Below are 27,691 nucleotides of genomic sequence, written 5' to 3'. Positions count from 1 at the left end.
CAGAAAGACATCCTGTTGTGACCTTCGTCACCGTGGTTGTTCTTGAACTCTCTCATAATCTGGACGGCAGTGGTGGGATGGATTTGACAAGTTGTCATTTCCAATCGAGAGTAAACCCCCAAGTTAAGAACGTGACGATTAGAAGAAGGTTGGTCATCAGAGAAAAAGCTAATATTAGTCATTTTCAGTCAAAGGCTGAACTGGACATAATAGAAACTGTGAATCATGTAAAACTTCTCTAGTAACGTCCTCGACTAGAAATATAGAGCTGAAGATTAGCAGCAGGTCTCTTTTTAAATGAGGATTAGTTTCTATGGAAAATGCAGCTTCTTTTTAACAAACGCACGTCTGTGTGAGCAGTGTGTCGTAGTTACTGACCTTCATGTTAATGTGTGCGTGTGTGTTTGTGTCCAGGTGTGACTAAAGTCGACTACGGTGACATCACGTCTCGTAATTCTCTGAGACAAAAGCTTCAATGTAAACCCTTCAGCTGGTATTTGGAGAACGTCTACCCTGACTCCCAGATCCCGAGGCACTACTACTCCTTGGGAGAGGTACACGCACTCTCTCACACACACACACACACACACACACACACTGAATCTATCTGTGTCAGACCGTTTTATGTCCAGGGAGTGGTGTTTCTTACTGTGTATTTGACTCAGATCCGTAACGTGGAGACGAACCAGTGCCTGGACAACATGGCCCGCAAGGAGAACGAGAAGGTCGGCATTTTCAACTGCCACGGCATGGGAGGCAACCAGGTAAAGAGAGAAATACTGAAACAGGAGAAGATTAGACAAGAGTTGACACCGTTAGACGTTTCAAAGCCGTTTCGGTAAAGAAGCAGGAAGGAAAAGGAGAATGTGTTTGTGCCTCGCGCAGGTTTTCTCCTACACGGCCAACAAGGAGATCAGGACGGACGACTTGTGCCTGGACGTGTCGAAGCTAAACGGACCCGTCATGATGCTCAAGTGCCATCACCTCAAAGGCAACCAGCTCTGGGATTACGACCCTGTGGTGAGTGGAAGAAGTGACGAAAATGCGCATGCGGTTGTTGGGGCTTGGATGATTATATATTCGTTATAAAACAATGTTTTTGCCCATTGTCTTAAAAGGAAACAGATTTTGTCCTGTTCCTGATCAAAGCAGTGAGAAGGGTCCATGGGCACGGCTCAGAAAATGCATCCCATAATAGAAAGTGAAGAGACCGTAATAAGCCCTGTGTATTCCCAATTCTCATAAAGTGTGACAGCACATATTTCAGACTAGCTGTCACATCAGTTGATTATTTACTGCCTTCAGTTTTCGGATATATTTCCCAGTTGACGCGTTACCCAACCCAGCCACAGCTGGAGCAGAGACTAAACTGAGCCCCAGACGCAGCGTGAGACAAACACGGACGTTTGAATCAGAAATATGTGGATACTCGTGTCCTATTTTAAATAAAGTTGTCCGTTCATGCTACATTTGATTTGCATCCCCTCACTCACGCTGTCTCCCCCCCTCCTCCTCGTGCAGAAGCTGACTCTGATCCACGTCAACAGCAACCAGTGTCTGGACAAGGCCAGCGAGGAGGACAGCCAGGTCCCCAGCGTCAGAGACTGCACGCACTCGCGCTCCCAACAGTGGCTGCTCCGCAACGTCACACTACCAGAGGTCTTCTGACCTCCCTCCGCACACGCACACACTCACACACACAGCGGCCCAGAGTAAGCAACCAGGAGAGAGGACGTGTTTATTGGAATCGGGCACCCGGCGAGGAAAGACTTCCCGTGGGGGGGGGGTTTGGGAAGAGAGGAGGACGGACCGGACGGTACTACCTCTGCGAGAGATCAGGGGGAAGAGTGTGTGTTCGACCCTCCTCGCAGCGAGAAGAGAAGAGAGACTCCCTCTAAGAGACGGTGGCTGTTTTACATTCATTTTGTTTTTTAAGGACGTTTAAAGCGCGGAGAGTGACCCCGCTCTCGCGCGCGTTCATGAGACTGGCTGTTGGAGTCGACGTTCTGCACCCGCGGCTTCCCCGGACAAAGCAGTCCAACCCTTCAACTCATTACTTAACGTTTACTGACTGCCTCTTACGAGCGAGAGTGTGCGTGCACTTATTCGTGTGTGTGTGTTCTCCGAGATGAATGTATGTGTTGAGAGGACTCCTGAAGATTTTGTTGATTTCTTCTTTTTTTTATTTAATTTTTGTTTTTAACGGATTTTGAAAATGAACTCTTATGAAGAAGGATGCACGTGTAAGTGTGTGTGTGTGTGTGTGAGTGTGAGTGTGAGTGTGAGTGAGAGTGAGTGACTGTCTGTCTTGTGTGCGCGCGTGTGTGCCTCAGAGCTCCTCCTACAGTCCTACTGCAGCAGCGTGTGTCTCCCTCTGGTGTTACTCCTTGGCATTTCATCTGACAGACTGAAGCCTCCACACAGAGGAGTTTCTAAGGGACAGCACATCGAGGAATTAAAAAAAAAAAAAAACATCAGAAGAATCCGACATCTGCCATCAGCAGAGATCTAGAGATAGAAATATGATGTTTGTGATATCTTGAGATTTCTATGTCCAGTTTTTACATGGCTTGTCTGTTTCTACTGTTCCAGTAACCCTAGTTTGTCCGTCTCCGTTGTCTCTAAAGATGTTTAACATAGAGCTAACGCACATGCTTATATAACTGATGTTCACTGCCTAACGTAGTGGTCAACCATAAGGCACTACAGTCACACACAGACACACACACACACACACGCTGTATACATATAGGAAAAAGGCTTCCGTGGCCTTGCTTAAATCCATCGTCATATCTTCTTCTCGATGACCTCTTTTAAAAAACAAAAAAGAAAAGAAAAATGAACACTCCAAGGGCTTCTTTCCTCCAGTGGAGTGTGTGTGTGGATGCGTCTGTGTGGGTGTGAATGCTTCCTCAGTACTGAGTCCATCAGCTCCCTCTTTACTGGAACAAACAGCGCTCAGATCCTCACTGTTGGGGAAACCAAGAGTTCGTAGCGTAGACCTGCAGCAGATCCTCCCAGCTTCCTCCTTAAAAAGCTGTTCTTTTCTAAAACGGAGTCCGCTCTCTCTTCAGCGGACGCATCTAAAATAGGAAATCAGTCGTTGAAGGACATTAGGGACGTCGGAGCGAGAGTCGATCAGGGACAGAGTCGAAACTGTGGATCACAGAGAGCGCAGCAGCAGCAGCGGACATATCTTAACCCCGTGAGCGCATATCAAGTTTAGCGAGCTCGCTGCAGCGTCTCACTCTTCATATCTCAGCGAGAGGTGGACGACGGGCGGCCAAACGGTGTGTCATCCTCACGTCAGCCATCATGCTTCCTTTATCTTTCTTATTTAGCATCTCTCCTGCCGCTGCGAGTCGGAGCACGAGAGGTCACTTCATAACATTTCAGCTTCCTCCAGTGGAGGAAGGGTTTACACATAGGACACGTCATTGGTTCATCTTGGTTGTGGACACGTTAGCGAGAGCTTGTTTTTCATGTCTGAGCGAGTGACTGTGGTGGAGATGTGGGACGGACGGAGTGTAACGATTGCTCTGATTTTTTTTTTTTATTATTATTTTATTTTTTGTTGTTGTTTTTTGGACGGGGTGGGGCGGGGGTTGAAAGTAACTGACATGTCCAGGCTTCCACACTGAGCTGATCCAAATGTAGAAAATAAAGGTGAAAAAGTTTACAGAACCACTGGAGGAGAATGTTTATTTCTGCACCAGCACCACAAACACTTCATTAGCTCCCCAGACAGAAACGGTCACAGCGGAAAAGGAAAACAACGTGGGATGTTAATTATATCAAGATTCAGTTCAGTTTTAGGCAGAATGAAAATACCTATTTAAAGTGTACGTCTCACCCTCGTAAACAGATGAGATCTGTCAGGGTTTGTCTCATTAATGGTCTTAAAAACATCTCACAACTCAACTCTTATTAATAGTGAACTGCTTGAAAGTAAATGTAGCTAAAAACTTGTCAAAAGCAGACAATGAGTATTTACAATGGGGTTTGTCTTTTACAAGTTCTGTAGCCGGCACATTGTAGAGAAGCCATGTAAAGGCATAAAGCCACAACATTAAAACCACCTGCCTAGAACTCCCTTGTGGCATCAAAACTAAACACTTCTGACTATTTAGGGAATGGACACAGACGTCTGAGGGCGTCCTGTGCTGTGTGGAGACAGAACATTTTTAGCAGGAGTCTTTGGGTCCTATGAGTCAAGGGGAGGGTCCATCCCACAGATACAGGGTTGAACAACACTTGATTATCTTGTTGTCCTGGTACCTGGCGCTGGGCGGGATATATCAGGAAGCTAGTGAACATTGTGTCCTTAGAGTTGATGTGGTGGAAGCAGGGAAGCTGGGTTTGAGAAACGTTGACGCTGGCCAAAGTGTGATGGCATCTGAAAAGCTGCAGAGCTGAAATGGCTCAGGGACGGTTTGAGGAACACAGCAATGAGTTCCAAGGCGTCGACTTGTCTCACACATTCTCCACATCTCATTTCAATCAAGCATCTGTGGGATGTGCTGGACGAACGAGCCTGACCCACGGAGACCCACGTCTTGACCCCAGCACCTTCAGAGGTCCCACACAATATTAGCTAGCTAGCTAGCTAGCAATTCTTAATTGTTGATTATTACGCCTTGGCTACTGCAACAGTTTTTTTTTTTTAGCAGAGAGGAAGAAGGCACGCGGTGGCTGAGAGTGAACTGTGACCACTGCTGCATGAGGCTCTCATGTGTGTTGGAGCGATAAATGCCTCTCTTATCTCTCACACTGCAGCGGGAGAGGAGGAGAGTCTGAGCTGAAACAAGCGGAGTCTTATGAGGAAGTGGGACTGCTCTCCGTCCCCTTAATGAACACGACAGTTCCGTGTTGGAGGTAATGGAGTCGAGCTGCAGAGCATGTGCTTTTGTGGAGAGTGGATTATTCAAACCCCTCTTGATCTCATGAATTATTCATTCGGCAGGATTAGGCCCACTGAGAGCCATCAGGAGCATACATTAGACAACAGCGGTTTGCATCCACACGTTTAATAAAGAGGCCGCCGCCGTTGTTTTCTGAAAGCATCTGTAAATAAGGCGCCGGTGCGCACTCATACCAACACAGCCTTCTGTTGCTATCAGAGAAGTCTCCAATCTGGCCAAAATTGAGGCATCAGCCTCTTTGAGTTGTTTGATACTGACCTATTCAGAAGCCGTAATGTGAATATCTACATTGGTCACGAGAGCAGAGAGCTCAGATGTCAAAGTGTAACCGTGGAGAACCCGAAACCCGATCCTGTTTCTGGGCTTCCTTCAGGCCCCTCCGTGAAACTTAATCTCAACCGTAAAACCAAGTCGAGCCTTCGAGCAGACACCTCGCTCCGTGCCTGCTTGTGAAATGAACTGAATGATTCTTCCGGTGAGCAGACTTTTAGGGTCCCGCGCGCTCAGGAAGGCTTCGCTCCACTTTATGTGCTGCAGACTTCAGAAGAACCGCGTGGACTCTTTGATCTGAAGGAACGGATCAAAGCCGATCCAGAGCGCGGCCCACGGGGAAGCTGCCTTCAGAGGGAACGGAGCCGACGCGGAAACTCACAAGTGTGTCCGTCTAATGTCTTTGTTTTCTTCTTTTATTGATGCTTGTTTGTGAAACCAGCCGTGCAGTGAATTATTAACACACTCCACGCCGTGTTTGATTCAGCGGAGGCACCGGTACATCACGTAGGCTGCATGTTGAGTATTTTCCCACGGTTCATCGTTCTGATCAGTTACTTAGTATTCATTACATTAGTTACTTTACATATTTGGAATCATACTAGATAATAAAATCAATTAAATTATAATGTATTATTATTTAGAAATAAGCGTACTACATGTAAAAAGTAATCACTAAGTCATGATGATCACCTTTAGTTTTTCATGATTTAACTCAAAATCTGAATCTTTCACCATGTTAATCAAAATGTTAATTATCAGATGAATCTCTCATGAAAATATTAATTCAGTGTGAAAGTGACTTCATTGTGAAGATAAAGAGCGGTGTCATCATGTGCGTTCTATTGTTCTATTGTTTTATGGTCCGTTTCCTCTTGTCTCTGAATGAATGCCGTGGTCTCAGGTGTTTTCTGTGATTACAGATATAACTGTTCTAACGGACCACAGGCTGTGACACGTAGCCTCAGTGAAACAGTCGCAGAAGAATCGATCTCTTACACTCTCTTTTATTCTCTCAGCGCTTAATCCTCCTATTAACTTCAAATCTACCATTATTATTTTTTTATCCTTGGGCTCAGTTTGACCTCAGCAAATTAAAAAAGTAATAACAGTTGAAACATTTTCACAAGTTTATGCGTCAGGTGTGTCATTTCACGTTTGTTTGTTGACTACCTAAATACTCCTGAGACCCTACGACCTCATATGTGGACATTAAGTTTTAGGTTTGTGGCGGGTTATTCTCATTTAGACCTATTGCCCTCATAATTAAGCAAGTACTTGTTTGAGGACGCTGGGATTTCGTTGTTCGCAATTCTGTCTTTGCACAGCAATGTATTCAAATGTATTAACAGTCTTATATTTTGTTACACATTGGTGACTTTATTGTAACATACAGTGAAATAATCCCCTCGTCCACATATGAGGACATATTTATTATATGGATGGATGGATGGATGGATGACAGATAGATAGATAGATAGATAGATAGATAGATAGATAGATAGATAGATAGATAGATAGATAGATAGATAGATAGATAGATAGATAGATAGTTTCTTCCATTGCGCTTAACCGTCGTCTTAAAGGCGACGTGTGACCAAAACTAAACTTTCTTTCTAAAGGAGCATAGAACAGAAATACTCTCTCTAAAAAATACCTATTTTATCGCCTCTGTCAGTTTATGAGAAACCATGATGGGCAGTTTCCCAGATTGTGTGGATCTGATATTTATTCTGTCCATCTGTCCGGAGCGTCGCTGACACGCCGACAATCTGTAAAGTCTTCACAGACCAGATGACAGCGTCTGACTCAGCTCACACACACACACACACACACACACACACACACACACACACACAGAGGGAAGTTCCAGTTTGTGCTCATCCAGAGTCAGAGCTCATCATGTGGATCTGCACGTAACGCGACACAATGTGGACAAAACTCAGAGATGAGAATCTTCTGCACGGTTTAATCTGTCTGTGGAGGTTTACGTTTCCTCGTTCCTCCAACTCACCAGACAAACCTGCTCAGTGTTTGCATGGACTGACTGGTTTTAACATCTGTGACAGTGAAAGAGTAAATATTTATCCAGCAACCTGATAAGAGAACCATCTCCCGTGGAGCTCTGAAAGGAGCAAACACATGATCAGCTGATATAAATATTGTTCTTCTGCCAACTACAGTCAATGAGTGACTTGTTTGTCAGTTTAACATTTTTCATTCTAATGTTTTTAGACACTAAATTGTGCAAATCTGCTAAAATAAGCTACTGCAACATTCAGGCTGCACATTTGTAAATTTGTACTGTTGAAAAATAGTCACCTTAACCCCCAAACCCAACACTGCATCATTATAGATGAAATATGTTTAATAGTCCATTTAAAAACTCATTTTGACTCATTATTTACTAAAATGTATATAATTGAATGCATTGAATTGACAACAGTCATTGATTCAGTCACTGCAGTTTAAATACATGTTTATTGGGTCAGGTCGTACTTAGAAAAACGCACATATCAAAGGAGAACTACAATATCTCAGGTAAACAGCCACATGTTTTAACCCAGAACATCATCAGCACGCTCCCACCCTCCCATAGCTGACGCCGCAGCCACGTACGCATCCGCACAACTCGTTTATTAAAGCTTCAAGTGATGTAAACGCCTTTCACAAAGTGACTCTAGTAACAGTAAGACGTATGAAGTGTGGAGGAGGTGAGAATGTGAAGACATTTCTAAAAAGACAGACACGCGTTGGAGATGGCAGCTTAAAAGCCTAAATGTGCTCACGAAAATACTCAAAGTGCTCTGAGTGTAAACGTCATTCAGTGCGTGTTAAAAATGAAACGGTAGCAGTGTACAGTATGTGTGTGTGTGCGCAACTCACAGTGTGTTAAAAAAAAACTAATTAAAAACGGCGTGGAGGTCAGACTAAACTCAGTGAATATGGAACACCTGCTCTGATCCATTTAAGTAGTCGCTCTGCGGCTCAACCTGCACCGGTGCAAAAACTAAGCAGTGACACTAGGAGGCATTAACCCGACTAAAGTGAAACGGGGGCAAAAACAAACACGAAGAACAGCCTGGTCCAGGAGAGCAGGAGGGTACGTCTCTGTTAAAGCTGACCTCCGATGCTGCGAACTCACAGCTACTGTCGCCGAACCGTGAACCACGCATTAAGTCAAACAGCTGATAGCTCATTCTTTACGGCGGCAAGGCGGCTTCAGTTCATCTTCGCCTAGAGGTAGGGAGTACAAATAGTGCACGACCACATACCGTAGCACAGACGCGGCCCCGGAAGAGTGCGGGCCGGAAATTTCATAGATAAAACGGACCGCCGACACTCTCGTTTTAGGCATTTCTCGATACAAAATAAAGGTAGGCACTGAGTTCAGAGAGATGATGAGATTAGTATCAACGTCTCTGCTATACATTAATATTAAACCCAATGTCAGGTCATCGGTCCACGTTTGGGATGAGGGCGTAGGCTTACATTTTCACAGGGTGTTGACTGAAAGGAGCTGGTGCTGTATTGCTCAGAGGAACCGCTCCGGGGTATGCAGCAGACAGCGTCACGGGGTGACCGGCTGCTGCAGCCGCCAGCTCTTCCTGGTTGAAGGCGGGTGGAGCTGCGGGGAGGGGGCGTGGTTCCCCTGGGGAATCAGCCAATAAGGAAGCCAGCTGAAACACACCCAGTCGCTTTCACTCACTGATCTTCTTCAGGACGGAGGGAGTGGACTCTGTGAAGGGCCTAGGAACGACACACACACACACACAGTTAACGGCCTGATGCGTCGGTTTGCAGCGGCGTCGCGTGCTTCCTGACGCCGTGCTCACCTCATGGTGTGGAGAGGCCAGGTTGACTGCACCGGCGTTGGCACTGCAGAGCTGGGGCTCATCAGCATGGCACTGTAGATGTTGGCTGCCACCACCAGGATGCAGAGGAGGATGGGTCCGATGATGGCCCCCTCCAGGCCCAGGTAGTACGCTCCGCCTGCTACCGCCAGGCCCGTGAGATACGGGTGTCCACCTCTGAAGAGACAAAAGGAAAATGGATGAATACAGAACTGCGATGTTTGATACCACCGTTTCCTTTCTAATGCGATACTGAGTAAAATTCAGGCTGGTATCGGTGATACCAATCAGATACCGATACGATTGCAAATCATTTTAACCTGAGGTGTTTCATGATAAACATTCCTTCGAATGGCTGTAAGTATCTAAAGTATCGATATTTTGATTTGAGAATTGATTTTAGAGCATAAAGCTCTGGTATCGGAGGTATCGATATTTCAGTATCGATCCGCACATCACTAAACAGAACATTAGGCACAATCGGTTTGATGTAACAACATACGTACCCCGATATATCAGAGTAGATGGCTGTATCTACGAAATACGTCGGAAGCAGATGGCAGATGAGCAGCAGCACGGCCTTGACGCCTTCGCCCTGCACCAACCACAAGTCGCACACGGCCGGCACCGCCGCCCAGTAGGTGCCCAGGAACGGCACCGCCCCCAGGATGGCAGCCAGGGCTTCAGGCCAGGAGATAAGACGGATTCAGAGGATGAGAATACACTAAGCACGGCTTGGCAGGCGCAGGTATAGAGACGGCGCAATCTGCTGCGAGCGCGCTGACTCACCAGAAGGAATGAAGACGATGTTGATGCCAAAGATGGTGTGAGTGAGCCAAGTGTAGAGGCCGTAGAAACCGGCCATTTTCAGAGAGGCGTCGAACACTCCTCTTCAAAACAAACACACATACGGTCAGAAATAATCTCCTGGGGGCATATTTATAGGCTGCGGAGCTGCTGAGCACGCGGCTACCTGATGGCCTCTTCTACAGACTGGCCTATGATGTTGGAGGAAGGTCCGGGCTGGGAGAGAGGAGTGAGGCTGATCACCCATTTGACAGGTTTGTAGTATTCACCACTGGAGCTCAGCAGGTAGAAGAGCGTGGTCAGGAAAATCACCTGCACACACACACACACACGAGGGTTCACCAAAAGCGCACGCACTGCACATTCAAGAGAGACACCGCCTGAAATGTTTGTGCGTGATAAAATCTGCTAAAAAGGGAGACTAGATGTGTAGTTTTTGCGCCAGCTGACTGATGAGCGTTTCCTACCAAACTCAGCGCAAAGTTGAGCAGAGCCGTGCCGCTGTGGAACAAGACGGTGAAGAGAGTGGTCGTGGTGGAGATGAGGAGGCCGACGTTCCTGCTCATCACCACCCACAGAGACTCCAGGATCTAAACAAAGAATACACAAACACATGCAACACTAAACATGAAAATTTGCACTTCCCTTTGCTGGGTTACAGTGTCTTTCCTCTGGGTTTTGCCCAAAGTCATTTCAAAATGAAACTGCGCGTCAGGATTTAGAGATGAAAGTAGAAGCATCTGCCCCTCGCAGCAGAGAGCTCAATCAGAATAACAATGCCTCATTTAACAGCCTTAATTAGGACAGAACGGCCTGATCAGAATTTGATTTTCCGTCAGATTGAGAGGGGCGGCGTAAGCTTTGGACAATCCGTTCAGCGAGGAAATATTATCTTGAGCCCGAACGGTTTTCTATTGGTGGAATAAATCTAATCCTGCGGCGCGTGTAAGCCCCACGTAGGGTAAACATCAGCTCATGTGACGAGCTTCTGGGAGGAACAGAAACATGACACTAAACATGACACAGGGCCTTTCAAAATATGGATCTGGACAGATGATGGATTCAGTGTTGCCATCTGTGCCACGCCTGAGGAACTCTTCTGCTCCATGACTCCACCACATTTATCTTTCACATTAAATAAAACGGTTGGATTCCAACAGTTAGGTTGTAGTCTCTAATCGAAAGTATTTCGGTCGGTTGGAAGGAATACTGTAAACGTAGCCAGTGTTAAATATAACCGTACTTACAGACAGCAGAGTCTCTATGTTCTCCTGCAGAAAGGAGGCGATGTCCTTCCAGTCCAGGATGTCCACCAGCCAGCTGTTCTGTCTCTGAGCCATCATCTTCTGTCCACGGTGGTGGCGTCCAGAGTGGGTCACGTTCTGCGAATGCGTGTACGACATTTCATGTGAGTCGCGCTGAGAAGAACAAGACTTTTAGGATGGATTAGAGTTCACCCTCTCACGCTACCTTCACAAACCAGGAGTGGTACAGTCGGTCCCAAAGCTCCAAAACCTGCTTCTCAATGACCGCCGTGTGGTTCACCTTATCTCCTAACATCTTATGAAGCTGCACGAAAAAAAAACATAAAAAGATTTGCTGCATTCCTGGTTGGCAGCATGTTCTGTTTTTGATTGCATTTTCTTCACGTTTAAGAGAAATAACTGCAGGTAACTGCTCTAACCTTTTGTGTTATCCATTCTCTCCCGTGCTGATAAACATTAGTAGCAGCTGAATTCAGAGCTTTCTGCACCACACGAGCTTCTGGGAGCAAACTAGAGGAGGGGGGAGACACTCACGTAAGTAATAACAACTCTAAATGCAAATGAAAATGTGGAAATAAAGTTAATCGGTCCTACTTGGCCCATTCTGGATGGTTAGAGACAGTCTCGTTGATGAGGTTACTGGTAACTTCGATGATGTGAACGCTTTCATGATGAACCTAAGAAGACCAGAACTACTTTGTAATCCAGGTCGATGTTTAGTGCAAACCAAACAAACTGATTTTTCAAAGACAAAACCTCACCATGGCAGTCAGCAGCAGAGCCATGAGCAGCGTCCCTGTGACCAGGAGGAAGATGATGAAGATGCTGATGATTTTATCCAGCGACCGCTCCAGCCACACAATCATCTGAGCATGCAGAGGATAAAGACGGGAAGAAAGGGGAGACGGCGGGGAAATAACAGGTGGAGAAGCAGTCAGTACAATTCTGAAGGATCTAAAAAACAAACAGTGATCAGACACATGGAGAAACCTGCGTCCTTCCCATGAAAAGAAGTCATCTCGTGTCTAAAAAGACGATAAGGTGGTCAATTATGAACCAAAGGAGAGCACATCTGTACACATACATGCACACTTCCTCGCACTTCTGCATTTAAGGCATGCAAGCGCTATAATCAGAATGTGCGCCGCTGTACTTGTGACTTTTTTGGGTGTCAACACACCATACTTGAGATGAGTCACAATCAGGGCCACGGGCTGTTCAAAACTGCATCAGTTCTTAACTCAGGTTTCTCAATGCTCCAAAACTGTTAATCACCAGCTTCAGGCTCCGTTTGTCTTATCAAGTCGTGTTACTTTGTCATAAGGAACGTTATATGGATGGCGATATGGCAGTCAGTACAGCTCCCACTATATTACAGTCTAAGAGAGCGATACCGTCTTTCAGTTTAGAGGAACTTAAATCTTATCATAGCGTTTAAAATTAGTCTATTCTCAGTCAAATCTCATTTATCTTTACCATGTAAAATAACGTAGCCTTATCTTAAAGGGGAACAGTTATGTCTAGACTAACAAAAAAATGGAAACATCACCCACAAAAACTGTTTTTAATTTGGAAAATCCTTCTGAAAATTAGATGTAGTGTGAAACAAGTGTCTGCTTCGGCGATGTGTGAACAAATACCAGAAAAGTGTGTATGATCAGATCAGTTGTCGCTCAGAGTTTTCATGCGTTTAGATTCATTTCTGCTTCGTGTAAGGAACCCTCTGTACACCAGCAACAATACAACCAGCCTTGTTTAATGACTGGATCCTATAGCTGCAGTAGCACTTCTTCATTCCATTCAAACCACTGGTGATTAAAAAAAAAAACAGTATCTACTCAAGATCTGTATTTAAGTTCAACTCTGATTTACTATTTACACGCTACTTTCAACTTCGACTCCAACATCTCTTCATCTTTTTACTGCACTACACTGTTCACCTGTAGTTACTTTATAGCATATTCAGACTTTAAAACCTAAAATCATGATACTATGAATGACTTTAAGTTAAATGCTTATACATTAAATGACTCAATGTGACACTACATAATAAATCAAATCACCTCAGATGGATAATACTGATTACATGTTAAAAACCAATAGAATAACATATAAACACATATATTTAAATACCTCTGATGTTATGCTCAGTTTCGCAGATGATAGACACTTTTTCTTAGGTAAGATTTGAAATGCATTTTTATTTCAAAACTGTGGTATTGCTGGTTTTATTTAAGTAAAATATCCGAATGCTTCCTCCCCCACTGCTGGAGAAACACCTCAGACCTTAAATGTCACTACTTCACAACACATCTGGACACTTCATTAGCCAGATGTCTGTGTGGGACTATTTTCTTCTGAGGACAAATACACTGACTTTCATGGTAGCTGCTGATTACTGAGACTTATAGCAAAAATATTTCAGAAATGTTGATGTCTAAAGTGCATCCTCTGTTTCCATACTGTGCATCTTCTTGAGGAAATGTCATCTACAAGCAAAGAAATGAGTTAAGCTCTTCTGTCTTATAAAGTGTTTCAGGTGTTTACTGTGATTAGAAAACATGTAAACCAACTACTTTGTGTTTCCATTGTTTTGTCCATGCCCAGTCCCTCACCCACCCGTGAAAGTGTAATCACATTATTGTATTAAAACCCAGTTGACATCAGATTCATCAACCATCACTGCCCTTTACTTCCCAGTCTGCTCTGCTCTGTCTACATAAGCCATCTCTCCATGCAGCCCATACACTCTCAAGACAAACCTGCCAGTTAGATCACAGCGGGGGGAAGATACAGACGAGGCTAAGGGATCAATGAGTCCCACCCCCCGACTGTAGCTTCCTGTAAAAATAAAAGCAGGCAGCGGGGAAGCAGCGAGAGGACAGACATTAAGACAGCATGAGAGGGTGATGACAGTGGATGGGTAAAAACGCCAGTCCAAGCTACGACAAGGTATGCTCACGCCTTCACCCACACAGGTTACTTGTTTACTTTCTCATTTTCTTTCATACACAAACACACTTTCCGTCAGTCTCTCGCTCTCAGCACTCTGCTTCTCCAGATCATTACCTGCTTGTTAAGCCAATGCCAGAGCTTGGGGGAGGAGACAAAGAGACATTGGGAAGATTATTATTGGAAAGATCTGTGCAGCAGTCATCACATGTACCCGTGCGACAAGAACACAACCTCTGTTTGGGTACAGACAGAGAAGGATCCGACAGCGGCAGGCAGGGGGGAGTGTGGACACGCCATCACATCAGTGTGATTACAAAGACATGACATAAGCACATCCCATAACCTTCAGATCTTTGTTCTTTGACAGAGAGTGTAATGAGAATGTAATCCACAGGACGTTGCAGTAAACACGGATTTTCTCATATGCTAGTTTGCCACGGTGTTGCTGCTATTTAAAGCAAATCAATCTGTGATCTTGGCCTTGGAAAACAATGCATTCAATAAGACACGGTAATCACAATAACTGCCCACCTACGCATCCAGCTGATGTGGAGCAACATTATTCTGTTGTGTACTTCAAACTACTATGGTGCCTTGTGCGCTGTGACTGGAACCGAGCGGCTCAGTTGGAGGTAAATAATGTAGAACAGCGACTACTTTTACTGAAATCAGTCAGTGGGTTTACAGCAGGCGACAGGTTGACAGCTAAATGAAATTCCTCCTCCACACTAGGTGGCGATATGCGTCCTGTCAGCGGGTTAATACGGACCCCTTTCCGTTTGACCTATTACGTCATATAATAAACAAGAGTCGTTCTTGCAGCATACCGGCATTTCAAACAACAACAAGATGTATGAATAGTACGTCTTGTTTAACCTCATACATAATGTGCGCGCTACTTTGGCAGATAAGATGGAGCGTTTGTGGAGCATGCGCATTATCCAGTTAAAGTCTAATTAAGGCGTATATGTGCCGGAGAAAATCAGTTTCCAATCGCATTATCTGGGTGTCTTAATTGGATAAGGAGATCTTAGTCTGAGTAACGTGTTTACATGCACTTTAGTTGTCCAGTTAAAGTCAGATTAAGGTAACGATTTGTTTTAGTTTTTTTCACATGCATGTCAACGTACTGACTGTAACAAACAAAAGAGATAAGACGTCTGAGCCGGTGGTGTGTAGTATTCAGGAGGAGGGGGAGTTGTCTGTGCTTGCCTGGACGTTGAGAGATGTGGAGCATTCACAGCTGTTGTGGTCGCATTTCTTGAAGGGTGCAGGCTACGGCATACCTACTTACACCGGCTTTAGACGTGGGAGGTGAAGTTGTCCTTCTGTACCCACGTTTTGAACCAAATGCTTAAGAAAAGAATCCATTGCAAGCTTCAAACATTATGAGGGATCCTTACACACAGATTTAGATCAGCTGTTATGGATTTTGAGGAGCGACTTTAATACTTACTTTCATCTTTATTTCTGAACTTATAATGGATAATATACGTGTACAGCGTGAACACAAAGATGCGCCAGTGCAACAAGAGGCCGTGTGTTTGGATGAGATTGTGTACGTTACCTTAGTGTCGACACGCAGCAGGAACTGAACCAGGCCTTTGATTGGTCCCGGCAGCAAGGCCTCTTCACGCTCACGTCCAAACTTCTCCAACACCGTCCACCACGAGGCAAGAGTCCGCTCTGCAAATCTCTTCACGCCAAAGTGGACCACCAGCTTCTTCAGCACCCACACTGAGTGATCGAGGCGACATGCGCATGAGTACAGCAGCTCTGAAAGGACGAACGGAAGCTTGTGCGCATGTGTGTGTGTGTGTTTGTGAGCGTTACCAGCCACGGGGATAGGCAGCAGTTGTAGGATCCAAAGGTTGAGCCACAGCTGAACTAGCACAATGGCCCAGACCAGCAGAATAAAGTAGATATCACTGGCTCTGTGGGAGCTCTTCTCCTTCTGGAACAGGCCACCCGGTAATGAGCGAGGGCCCCGAGGGAAGCCGGGGGTGGAAGAAGGTATGCCATCTTAGATGGGACAAGGGAGACCAGGCAGAAGGAACAAGCAAGAGGAAGAGAAAGACAGTGTTATGTTGTAACAAGTGCTATCCACAATGGTAAAATGGTGAAACCAAAGCAGAAGTGTTTTAAGTTGCAGTTTCTTTACGGAGGTCCCTAAATGGTTAACATAAAGCTCTAGCTCCTTATTTAAAACACTAAGCCAAGATATTGTCTGTCCTAATTCTTTCTATGTTACTCTCCGTTATAATTTCCACAATAACGGCCAATAAAACAATAAACACTGAGGTTTTGGGGTCTCAGTGGCTCACATTTCAGCAGCAATCATTTCCTCCATGGCATCAAATCGTCTACAGTAACAGTCACATATTATAATAGTCACCTGTGGCAGAGCGTTCATTGGCCGCGGGTTTTGGCTGAAGGTTGCTACAGGAGATTGCCATGTAAATAGTGTTAGCAGCGAATGACAACATCTGCCCTGGCAGCTCTCCTGAGGAGATGAAGAGGAACAAGTGTAAGCGCAGGTCAGACACAGCAAAGAACTGAACATTTCTTTTGCGAGTGTGTGCGTCCACATAATGTAATAAAGTGTCCAGCTCAACTCGCTTATAAAGCTGGGGTGGTTATAACCTCATCTGAGGGAAAGTCAAATTACAACAGAGGCTCTTATGAAGGTGTACTTTTCCATTGTTACAAGCATGACAGCAACGAGATTCTTTCCTCCAGCACTTCTTTAATGTTAACAATAAGTTAATTTGATCCTCTTGACTTTTAAAGGAATCGATAAACATGAGTACTGGGGAGAGTAATATGTCTGATGGCGCTCTCATGTCTGTAAGAAAAGTTCTTCACAGTTTAATCGACTCAAAAACATATGTTCACTCACTTCCCCATATTTGTGGACACTGCGAAGTACAAGGTTTCTTTACTATGGTAAATGTAAATGTGTGAGTGTCCAGTAAATCCTCACCTTTGCCAGGGACAGGTGGTTTCTCTTGGGAGCCCACGATGAGGAGAATAACCACAACCACAAATAAGGGCACTCTCCACGAGCCAGTCAGAGACACTACGAACAAATTCAAGATTAACTTTGTATGTTGATACAGTTACAGAGGAGTTCCTCATATTTATATAGTATATAGTATATAAGGGACCTCAGCTGTACTACTTTTTTTGTATGCCAAGGTGAAATATATAAATATATTTTTACTTAAACGTGAGTTAGCGTCACTATGGACGAGCCACCTCTGAAGAACAGAACTTGTTCATCTTAACAGCTCTCAGTCACTTTTAACATTTCAGCCCAGAAGGTCAACACCTCTGTTTAGTGCATCTTAAGTGTGCTAAAAATACTGGTGACTTCCTCGTCTTACTATGGGACTGCATGTTCTCCGTGCAAAGGGCTTGTGGACTTGTAGAGACTGCACCCTCTGCTGAGTAAAAAAACTCTTTCCTCCCCTTTGAAGACACCGTATCTTTCACAGGTTGTAGCCTGCAGCGCTCTAGTCAGACCAATCAGAAATCGCCACCCCAGGGGCAACGAGCTATTTTGCATAAAAGCACGAAAGAGCGGCCGACACGACAGAGCATGTTTTCTAGACCTCCACACTCACCGATGTAGAAGAGCAGGACGGCCCAGACAAGGAGAGCAAAAGACGTCAGGTACCTCTCAGTTTGGGGACTCCACTTGAAGCAAACCGCTAACAAGTAGCCAAAAACCACAGTACACACCTGAGGGGAAACCAGACAGACACCAGAGTGACACAATGATGTGAACCTCTCACCTGTATTGTGACAACGATTTCTGTGTTAAAGATTCAGTAAAAGCATGTTAGGCTTTGGACCATCATCAAATGGCAAGAAATTTGTAGACAGTACTTATAAACTTTAATAAACGTTGGCGGTCGTTTGTCACTGACATTTTATAGACCCAACAATATACTGATTTCTCTACAGCACATTGTCTAGTTTATCTGGTCTGGGCTACCAGGCGGTCGAGCAACATGGTGGATTCTGTGGAGGAGAACCTCTGTAGATAGGAAACTAAAACACACTCATTCATAAGGTGATTATACACTTATTAAAACATATATGTGAAAAATATATTCCATTTCTGCATATAATATAATGTAATGTATAATGTAATGTATAAAAAAATATCTTCCATATCTTCGACTATAATTCTCCATTTATATGTTATGAGGCTACTGGATACAGAATAAATAAAGTATCTATCTATCTGTATGACACACATAACTGCACATTTCGCTACACTCTGTCCTTCTGTACACAGTACTCGTTTATTTTACTTAGTAAAATTTACTTCCTTTATTTAAGTTTAGCTTAGGTGTTTATTTTAGTTGTGTGACAGGAACTCACAAAAGTCAGAATGTCCTTGCTCTTTTGTGTATATGACAATAAACTTCTTGAGTCTTGAAATATAAACGTTAAATATTTAAATGCACTGTATTAGATAATGTATTTGAAAATTAGCCTCTTGACTAATTCTGGCTCATTTATGATTTATTGGACCTACATTTTATCATTTATTAATGTGCAGTGTCCATGAGAAATAAAGCAACAAATAAAAAAATAAAGCTAAATAACAAACATCTCTCTGATGCCTATATAAAAAAAGGCCTAATGGATTTATATTTCAAAAAGAAAAAAACATGAAGTGATCAAATGAGCTCTCTAGACTCTGAGCAGACAGCGTTAAACCGTCTGCTGCCGCTGAGCCATAAAGCCTGATATGGTTCTCTTGTCTGGGATCAGCGTGTCACAAAGATCTCAGCTGCCTCCACTCCACACAAAGACATCATTCAATGTAATCCAATCCAGCATCATGCTCCTTCCTATTTATAAACACACGCCCTCTCTGAGCCCACCTCTACATTTAGAGGAAGCGCATGGTGTCTGAAGAGGAGCATTTAATGTAATTTAGATCTAACCAAAACCCGACGGGGCTCAGGGCCCTGGAGCTCATGTGGAATAAGATACTGATTGATCAAACGCTGGAGACGCAGGAAATTCAATTAATGGTCATCCAAGTTTAGGCACATATTCCACGAAAACATAGTTTCTGAATCGAGGTTGATCGAATAAGCAAAGATCGGAGCTGTCCAGGATAATTCGATACAGTCTGCGAGCTTTAAATGAATCAGCTGTGTTTTTAAACCAGAATGATCATCATCACTAATGTTTAGGGAGCTGTCATGGTCACAGCGGCTACACTAATACTTTTTATTGTACACACACCACTGATTATTTTAATTATTTCAATTAAAGATATAAAATTAATTTATATTAGGCTGCAATTAACTAATACTGTGATACAATTTAATTCACTGATCATATTCTCAACTTACTCTATGAAGTGGATACAGAATAGTGAAAAATGTTTTTTCTGCTTTTAAATAAACTAATTTAAATCAAGTTTTTAGTTGATCAACCGATCATTGAGTTGTTTTCATTCCAAGATCAGACCATCCATGACTGCTGACACATCTGAGCAAAGGTCTGCCCTTCCCACGCACTAATTTAGCCAATATTTGTGTAAAGTATTCACATTCTTGTTAGACTGGTGTAAACCACACGCCTGAGCCTGTTCATCCAGTGACCCAGTGATCACAGCTGACCTCGCCCACACACACACACACTGCCTGACACAGTGGGATGTGCAGTTGCCACTGTCCATTCACTCACCCACGCAGCGTGGAAACAGTCCAGCGCGGCCCCGATGACCCCACAGACGTGCCCGAGGATCACCTGCATACCGATAGCGCTCCAGAACAGGTAGAGGAAGTAGACCAGCGGCGCCCCGGTGCCGATCACCAGGAGCACCGTGAGCTTCTCCAGCACCAGCCTGCCCATCGTCTCCACCCCGTAGTTGACGCACCACACCGGGACCAGCAGGGTCCCCACCACGATGGGCGTCCCAGTGTCCTGCAGACCGCTGAGCCACGAGCGACCGAGGCGGGCCAGGGAGTACTTGAAGGGGTGGAGGAAGGTGCCGCAGAGCACGGCCCAGAGCAGCGGGCGGAGGAAGGCCTCCAGGATGAAGTAGACCAGGACAGATGCTCCGCAGCAGATAGCCACGAAGATCATCGCCCCGGTGTTGTAGAAGGCCTGCTTGATGTTTTTGTCAAACTTGAGGGACGACGGCTGGCTTAGCAGCTGGCTCATCATCCCGACGGCCGGCTGGACGCTCTCCGAGAAGGAAACAGAGTGAGGCCGCTCAACGCGAGGGCTCCCCGGGGGAGAGACCGCGGCGGCCTCCGGCGCCGAGTCCTCCTCGTCCGCCATGTTCACCGCCTCCGCCCCGTCCGGTTGGTTGGTCGGTCGGTCGGTCGGTCCTGGTAGTCGGTCGTCGGATCCACCGCGTGAGGGAGGAAAACATACGACGTAACACCGACGCGATGTCTAAACGCATCATGGGTAATGTAGTGCGAACAAAAAAAATCTCCTCCGTTTGTTTTGTGTTCCGTTTTATTAGGCTAATAAATTATTTATTGGTTCATTGTATGAAGACATGTCTCTTCAGTCAGACGTTTGTATAAAATATCCATTCATTGTGTGTTTAAAATATTTTAGTTTTATATTGTTTTCTACTCTATTTGTATCCATTGTGTAGTTTTTAAAATTAATAAGGAATGTGCAGGTGCATACTTGTATTTTTAATTATATATGGCTTCTGTAACCTTTGGAGGTAACTATTGGAGATAAGTCTAACATTTTTATTTGCTGACTTAGTTGCTATTCTATTTATTTTTTCAAATAGATCACAAAATCTGATTAATTTAACATATGTTAAAGTTGCCCTGCAATAGGTTGGCGACCTGTCCAGGATGTACCCCGCCTCTCGCCCGATGCCAGGTGGGATAGGGTCCAGCATCCCCCGCACACTAGTGAAGATTAAGCGGTACAGAAGATGAGCTGAGATGTTAAAGTTATAACAGGTTACAATATCAAAATAATTTCATTGTAGCTACAGCCCTAAACATAATAATTTTAATTCTATCAAAGTTCATGCTCTTATGTTTTAAAGTGTGTACATTAGAGTCAGTATTGTTTATAGAAAACTGACCCCACGTAGAGACATTTTAACATATTTAGCTATTTTAATGCAGATCAAAGGCTACAATGACAGACTGGGGAAAAAGAAAAAAAAAGCAGGTCCATATGCAAGCAAAATGTTTTTCAGTCCACAGTTTGCTCGTGTTCAGTGTGTTATTGCTTGCAGAGGCAACAGTAACTCAAGTGTCTTTCTCTGCCTGTACACAATCACAGTGCCACAGTACTGAAACAAGCAACCCTGTGGTTGAGGAAGACGGGGAAAAAAGAGACATAAGCCAAAACATGAACTTTTAAAAGAAATTTACCTTAACTTAAACACGGTAAACGCGCAGTGTAGTTTCTAATGCCTTGAAAACTACAATTGCAGACAGCAGGGTAAAGGGACAGGAAGTGAGAGCTATTTTATTGTCTTTGATCCTCAGAAGACCTTTGTGTATTAGCCAAGTTCAACATGAGTCACAAGTGAACAGTGGGTTTCTGAAATCATTCCCAGATTTTCATGCAGCCTCTTAAAGGCTTCCGAGATCCGATTCATTTATTGACGTGTATTTTTTTTCTAATAAATGGAAGCTATTATAAATACTAATAATACTGTAAATAACTGGCCCATTCAAAACTAATACTACTCTTTTGTTGGACCTCTTGTGTTGGACCAGTATATGACACCTTTACAGTTTTAATAGTTTGTCAGGAGTAATGAATATACTCTACCATGTTTAATAAAGTCCCTCTTTGTGCAAACTGCACACTTGAATATGGCATTTGATAAAACATTTTTTTATTGCTGCTTCATCTCCTCTTCCCCTTTTTTTCTCCACTCTGTGCTCTGCTGTGTTTATGGCGTTCCCATCAGCAGGTAGAAAGTGAGAGCTACTATCAGCAGTAAGCAGAGGGGAGAGTTGAAGGTCTGATAGGCAGTGGAGGGCATGAAGATGTCCTCATACTTATAGATACTGATCATGTGGTCACTGACTGGAGGGTTGTCGATGTCGTGTCTCGTGATGGAACCTGTTGGAAAAGGTAAGATAGAGTGAGATGATAACGAACCAAAGACAGCCAACCTGATGCAAAAGTTTGATTTCTCACCTTGAATGGCTGGCCCCCATGCAAACAGGTAATACCACGACAGGTGTAAGTCCACAAGAGTCTCCTCTCTGGGGACATATAACGGCCGTTTGAATCGGCAGGTCACCCGGTTGTTCTCAAAAATGCCCTCTTCGTCTCTAGCCGGGTTCCTCTTGATCTCTTTGGCCCACTGGCCGACATTGTAAAAGTGATGAATCCGCACACGTCCATTATCATCGTGCACGCAGCCCATGACATCATCCCCGCCCTGAGGCAACAGAACGGAGTAAGGAAAGATTAGATATTACTACAAAAAGTCTTCAAATGAATTTCCTACTGTGCATCCAAATTAGATATACAATGCCTGTGACAAACAAACTACAACTGTTATGGTCTCCATTGTTTTCTGCCATATCTATGACTATGAGATGCTTTAAGTCTAAAACTGGTTATCCACATTTTTACTATTGAGATGTTTATAATGCATGTGAGTTTTACATGTTTTGCTCAGTGGGAATGTAATAAAAACATAATTACAGGCCGTCTTTCAAGACTGATTTATTACCACAGCAACAACACATAAACTACATCTTACACTCATTTTCAGGCTGCAGATACTTCCAGTTTTATTCTTGAGAGAAAGCTTGATAATTGATCATGTTGTTAGCCTCTATTCTGTGTCTAGGACAGACTTCCTGTGTTAGCTGACAGACAAAAGCGAGAAAGACAAAAGAGTCTAGAGATAACATAGAGATCAGATGACTAATATTACTGTGCTAACATGAATGTGTATTTATGTTGTTGGCTTCTTGATAGCAGGTTATATTGTCAGTGTTGCCATGCAATGTAAATAGTTCAAGTAATAGCAGTTTTGTAATAGTCTCAATAGTTTGTGTAGCTGCTCACCATTTTCTTGTCGGAGGAGAAACCTACGGCCACCCATCCATCTGTGTCTGCACTCATCTCATACTCCACATCTGTCCCAATGCGACGATAACTCAGAAAGTAGTCACATGTCTCCGCATCACACCCTGGCTTCCCATATCTGGACAAATGGATAAATAAATATAAGCACCTTCTGTTACTCCATTTAGAGGCCCTATAGACATATTGTCTAAGGGTCCGACAAACTAGGGCAGTTTTTGAATAAATTTCATCCTGGTTTCAGAGAATAAAGATGAGACAGTGAAGAGTTCCTATGTTTAGTTTCAAGACTCTGTGGACAGGAGCATCTAGGATAGAGAAGCCAGAGGGAATACAGCTGTCCTGGAGTTTTGAGATGGTAATATGGGTGTGTTGTTCTCTAACCTTATGCAGCCTTTGGTTACTCCGCAGTCGCTGACTTTTATCTTGGCAAAGGGATCCACTGGTGGGGCAGTGGGGAATGGATAACCTGCAAAATGCAAAATCAGCAGTTCTGTTGATACCACACAAAACAAGCCTGTTTTCAGTCCAAAGGTCCAACTAAGGAGAGGCCATCTGCAGTGCGTGTGCGTGTGAGAGAGAAAGAGGAAGAGAGGGTGGGCAGATACCATCAGGGTGCTGGCCTGGGTGCTGAAAGGCCCCAGCAGAGGAGACAGGTCGGACGCAAAACAAAATAACCTGCGCATGTTTCTTTCTGCCTAGGGTCCCTGCTCCTTTTTTTTTTTTTTTTCTATCAAGCCAATATCGCATCTATATCTGTATGTTTATCTGCATGTAAACAACATGTAAACAAAGCCCCCTAGCTGTGAATCTTTTAGTGAATTGGATTACGTCCTTACCGTCATCAGAGAGATATCTGGACTCCAGGAACTCGGAGGCAAAGGTGCTGTAGGAGTCCTTGTGAGGCTCCTGGTGGCCCGGCTCTCCGTGCTCCCCGTGGCCGGTCCGGAGCGCACCCTCATCTGTGGGGCTCGGAGAGACCCCTCGCCACCCGGTCTGGATCAGCAGCACCGACAGCTGTACGAGCCTTCGCAGGAAAACCATGGCCAATAATAAGACAAGCTGCGATTAAATTTAAGACTAAACCGACCAAGAATGAAACCGAAATCCCGTCAGTGTTTGAATTTCTTCGCAGGTATCCATCGCAGCGTCATAAAATCATCTCCGCATCCTCTTTGGCTGTTTATCCGCGGGGATGAGAGTGGACGCCGCGATTAGAAGCGTAATCCGACTCTAAATTACCCTGATTTGTAATCTCAGCATCTAATTCAGCTACACGCCCGTAATACTATTTGAAACCAGAATCTGGATGCGTATGGTGCTCATTAATCTTTACATATTTTCCGGTGGTCGTGAATGGTTTCGCCCGGTCGCCCCCTCCTCCCCGTCCTCAGCCAGTCACAGAAACATCCAATCAGCAGCCGCTACGTGCTGTCATCACGATCGATCAATTGGAAATAACACAATGGTGTTAAGGGTCAACACACAATCTGTCAGAAATTTAGACAAAAAACTATATGCAAAAAAAATAGTAGACTTTATCAGGGCTGTTGTGATTGCCAGGGCCGTAGCCAGGATTTCAATCTTCCAAACAATCCTCCACCAAGTCCTTAAAAATATAACCAAAACACAGTACTTTGATTTATTTTTTTTATTCATTTATTTATTTTTGTCAGACCATGTGTTCAATTACGTTGTCTGTTCTTTTGGAAAATGAAACTTTAAAGTCCTGGATCTAAAAATGCAAAAAAAAAAAAAAATAAATAAAAAAAATAAAATAAAAATCAAATCAAAAGCTCCTGTAAAGCCACTTTCACACTGCAGGGTAGACCCAATATTTCAACCCGACCCTGGATTTTATCGGCTGTGTGAACAGGCATCCCTCATCAACCCACTAATTTACAACATCACATTGTATAGGCCTCCAGACATGGTACCGATATTCACGCCAAAGGATGCAATCTTTGTCTCATCAGACCAGAGAATTTTGTCCCTTATGGTCTGAGAGTCCTTCAGCCTTTAGGCAAACTCCAGGCGGGCAGCCATGTGCCTTTTACTAAGGACTGACTTCTGTCTAGCTAGTCTCAAACTCAAACTCAAACTTTATTTATATAGCACTTTTCATACTAAAAAGCAACCCAATGTGCTTTACATAAAAAACAACAATAAACAAAACAAAAATAAGAAATATAAAACATTACAACAAGACACACAAACACATGAACAATCACATATACACACGACACATGCATACATACATGCACGCATAAAGCATAGACACGGGCAGTTACCTTGTTACCTTATGGGGGTCTAGCATCCAAGTCTGATTAGTGGATTGATGCAGAGATAGTTTTTCTACTGGAAGGTTCTCCTCTTTCCACAGAGGAACACTGGAGCTCTGACACTTATTGGGTTCTTGGTTCATGTCCAATCAACTGAATTCATCCTCTAAATAAGCTATAGAAACATCTCAAGGATGATCAGTGGAAACAGAATAGATCTCTGCTCAATATGTGAGCTTCATGGCAAAGGCTGTGGGTGTTGTGTGTAGAATTTTGAGGACAAAAATGAATTTAATTCAGTTTAGGATAAGGCTCTAACAATAAAAAAAAGAAAAAGTGAAATGCTTTGAATATTTTCTGGATGCACTGTAAATAAAAAATCATTATGCAGGTTTTCTTGCTTTCCCTAAATGCATAAATACAGGGAAATTAACTGTAATACGAGCTATCAACAGGACGGGAGTATGAGAATGTAAATTAAGGCCCCCTTTGAGACAAGCCAGAGTGACAAAAATGACTGTCAAAATAGCTCAACGAAGATACCATTTTCTAAGCCAAGTAGACTAAAATCTGAATTTGTTTTATCTGTGAAAACTGAGCGTGCTACGGCAGTTATGTTTCACCAGTCCATCAACTCCATCCCCCGTGTAGTCTTTCACCGTGGTAGTTCACAGCTCCGCCACTTGATGGCGACATAAACCCACAGCTTAACTGTCAGGTCGGCAGCTCTGCGGTTTCTGTTTAGGCTCCTATTTCACTTTTAATTCCATTTTATCCTAAAAACAATGTCACAGATTAATTGGATGTCTCGTCAACGTTTTCACTGCACTTTTCCCTTTCACACTCCAATAGGCTTAGTACCTTTGAAGGAATAACATCGAAATAGGACCTTATCTCCGTACCCCAGAACTTAAAAAGTTGAAATCTGGAGAGTCTGTGGACATTTAATAAATTGTTACAACACATTTTGTTGAGATAAACTAAAAATTTTTTTTAACAGTCTGACTCGAGAAACAAAAGAAAAACATTTCTTTTCAAATACTCCAAGTATTAATATTTTACAAAGGAGTACATTTGGTCCACGCTGTCAAAGGGATTTTCATTTGAATCTGAATTAGAAGTAAAAGTAACACGAGTAAATGAATTAGCTTTCAGTAAGTAAACTGGTTTGAGAGTGTGTTATCATGCACTGTTTGCAAATAAAGCACACCAGGACAGCAGTTTACTTTTGTTGTTTACTTTTATTTAGTGTTTGGTCAGAAAGTAGGAAAGGTGCTGAAACTCCAAGGAGTTTCAGATATTTGGATGGATACGCAGGTGAGGGTCACACACACACACATAGTCTTGTATGGCCATCTTTGTGAGGACACTCATTGGCATAATACATTCCCTAGCCCCTTACCCTAACCCCAACCATCTCAACTAAATGCCTAACCCTAACCATAACCAAATTTTAACCTTTACCCTAAAACTGAGTTTTAACCTTCAAAACAGCCAAAAAAGTGAGGACCGTCCAAAACGTCCTCACTTTGCACAGATGTCCTCAATCTGATGGTATAAAACTTAAGCTGGTTCTCGGAAAGATAGCTGTACAAGTACACACACGCACACGTAAAACTTAGTTGTTCATGTCTGTAACCTGTAGGTGACGCTGATGTCACACTCTGTGAAACCAACTAAAGGCGTAAATAAAGAGATTAACGTCTGACTGACATCCCTGCGCACACACTTACTCAAACACACAGACAGACAGTTCTTTTTTTTGTTTTTAATTAATTAAAACACGTGAAATTTGATCAAGTTTCGATATGTAATATTAACACCCAAGAAGAAGAAATAAAAAATAAATAAATGATAAAAATGAACATATTAATTGGACCACATGGTCCATCCGGGGCATCGTCGTGCTCGTGTACGTACCTTCTCTGCAGCTTGTTTTGGGTCCAGGTCTGTGACCTTTACCCTTTCCGCTCTTCACGTCATCTCTCTGCGAAGACGCAGATCAGCCTGATCAATTGCTTCTCTTGGTCTCGATCCGCCCAATTATCCCTTGTTTATCCTCCTATAACCCCCCCACACCCCCCGTCTCTCTCTGTCTGTCTGTCTCTCTCTCCCCTTCCCAATTACCATTCTGTGTAGGGGGCAATGCTAGCTGGGTAATGAGGGACTCTGGGCGTACCAATCTTAGCTTAATAGCCTTAAAGGGCCACTCATTAACACAAACACTTACTCCTTCTCTCTCTCTCTCACACACACAC

At 43.7% G+C, this 27,691-nt stretch overlaps 3 protein-coding genes across 6 annotated transcripts in view; 1 reads left to right on the top strand and 2 right to left on the bottom strand.

Annotated features, from left to right (window-relative positions):
* Positions 1-3,684, top strand: part of galnt1 (UDP-N-acetyl-alpha-D-galactosamine:polypeptide N-acetylgalactosaminyltransferase 1) — a 39,258-nt gene extending 35,574 nt beyond the window's left edge. For all 3 annotated transcript variants that reach the window (XM_047598515.1, XM_047598517.1, XM_047598516.1), the window contains exons 11-14: positions 415-554; positions 666-764; positions 886-1,020; positions 1,522-3,684. In XM_047598515.1, coding sequence (XP_047454471.1) covers positions 415-554; positions 666-764; positions 886-1,020; positions 1,522-1,668 — 521 coding nt within the window. In that variant the 3' untranslated portion in view covers positions 1,669-3,684. The remainder of the gene's footprint in view (positions 1-414; positions 555-665; positions 765-885; positions 1,021-1,521) is intronic.
* Positions 3,685-7,654: 3,970 nt separating this feature from the next.
* On the bottom strand, positions 7,655-21,033 carry tmem245 (transmembrane protein 245). 2 transcript variants are annotated; one of them, XM_047598396.1, is made up of 18 exons: positions 19,792-21,033; positions 17,700-17,817; positions 17,057-17,152; positions 16,469-16,576; positions 15,907-16,095; positions 15,641-15,810; positions 14,188-14,211; positions 11,880-11,984; positions 11,713-11,795; positions 11,538-11,628; positions 11,324-11,422; positions 11,101-11,235; positions 10,321-10,443; positions 10,020-10,165; positions 9,836-9,936; positions 9,553-9,727; positions 9,029-9,223; positions 7,655-8,942 (listed from the first exon to the last, which is right to left on the bottom strand). In XM_047598396.1, exons 1-18 carry the CDS (start codon positions 20,389-20,391, stop codon positions 8,894-8,896), a joined length of 2,607 nt encoding a protein of 868 aa, XP_047454352.1. In that variant the 5' UTR covers positions 20,392-21,033; the 3' UTR covers positions 7,655-8,893. The 2 variants fall into 2 exon arrangements, with proteins under 2 accessions (XP_047454352.1, XP_047454353.1); XM_047598397.1 differs by lacking the exon at positions 14,188-14,211.
* A 414-nt stretch (positions 21,034-21,447) lies between these two features.
* On the bottom strand, positions 21,448-24,525 carry LOC125016160 (DOMON domain-containing protein FRRS1L). Its single transcript, XM_047598399.1, has 5 exons — positions 23,991-24,525; positions 23,536-23,620; positions 23,134-23,272; positions 22,249-22,495; positions 21,448-22,170 (listed from the first exon to the last, which is right to left on the bottom strand). The coding sequence occupies exons 1-5, from the start codon at positions 24,193-24,195 to the stop codon at positions 21,998-22,000; spliced, it is 849 nt and encodes a 282-aa protein (XP_047454355.1). The 5' UTR covers positions 24,196-24,525; the 3' UTR covers positions 21,448-21,997.
* Positions 24,526-27,691: the final 3,166 nt, after the last annotated feature.

Source organism: Mugil cephalus, chromosome 11 (assembly GCF_022458985.1).
Source record: "Mugil cephalus isolate CIBA_MC_2020 chromosome 11, CIBA_Mcephalus_1.1, whole genome shotgun sequence".
Lineage (NCBI taxonomy): Eukaryota > Metazoa > Chordata > Actinopteri > Mugiliformes > Mugilidae > Mugil > Mugil cephalus.
The sequence above is the reverse complement of the archived record's forward strand: the minus strand, read 5'-3'. Positions and strand labels throughout refer to the sequence as shown.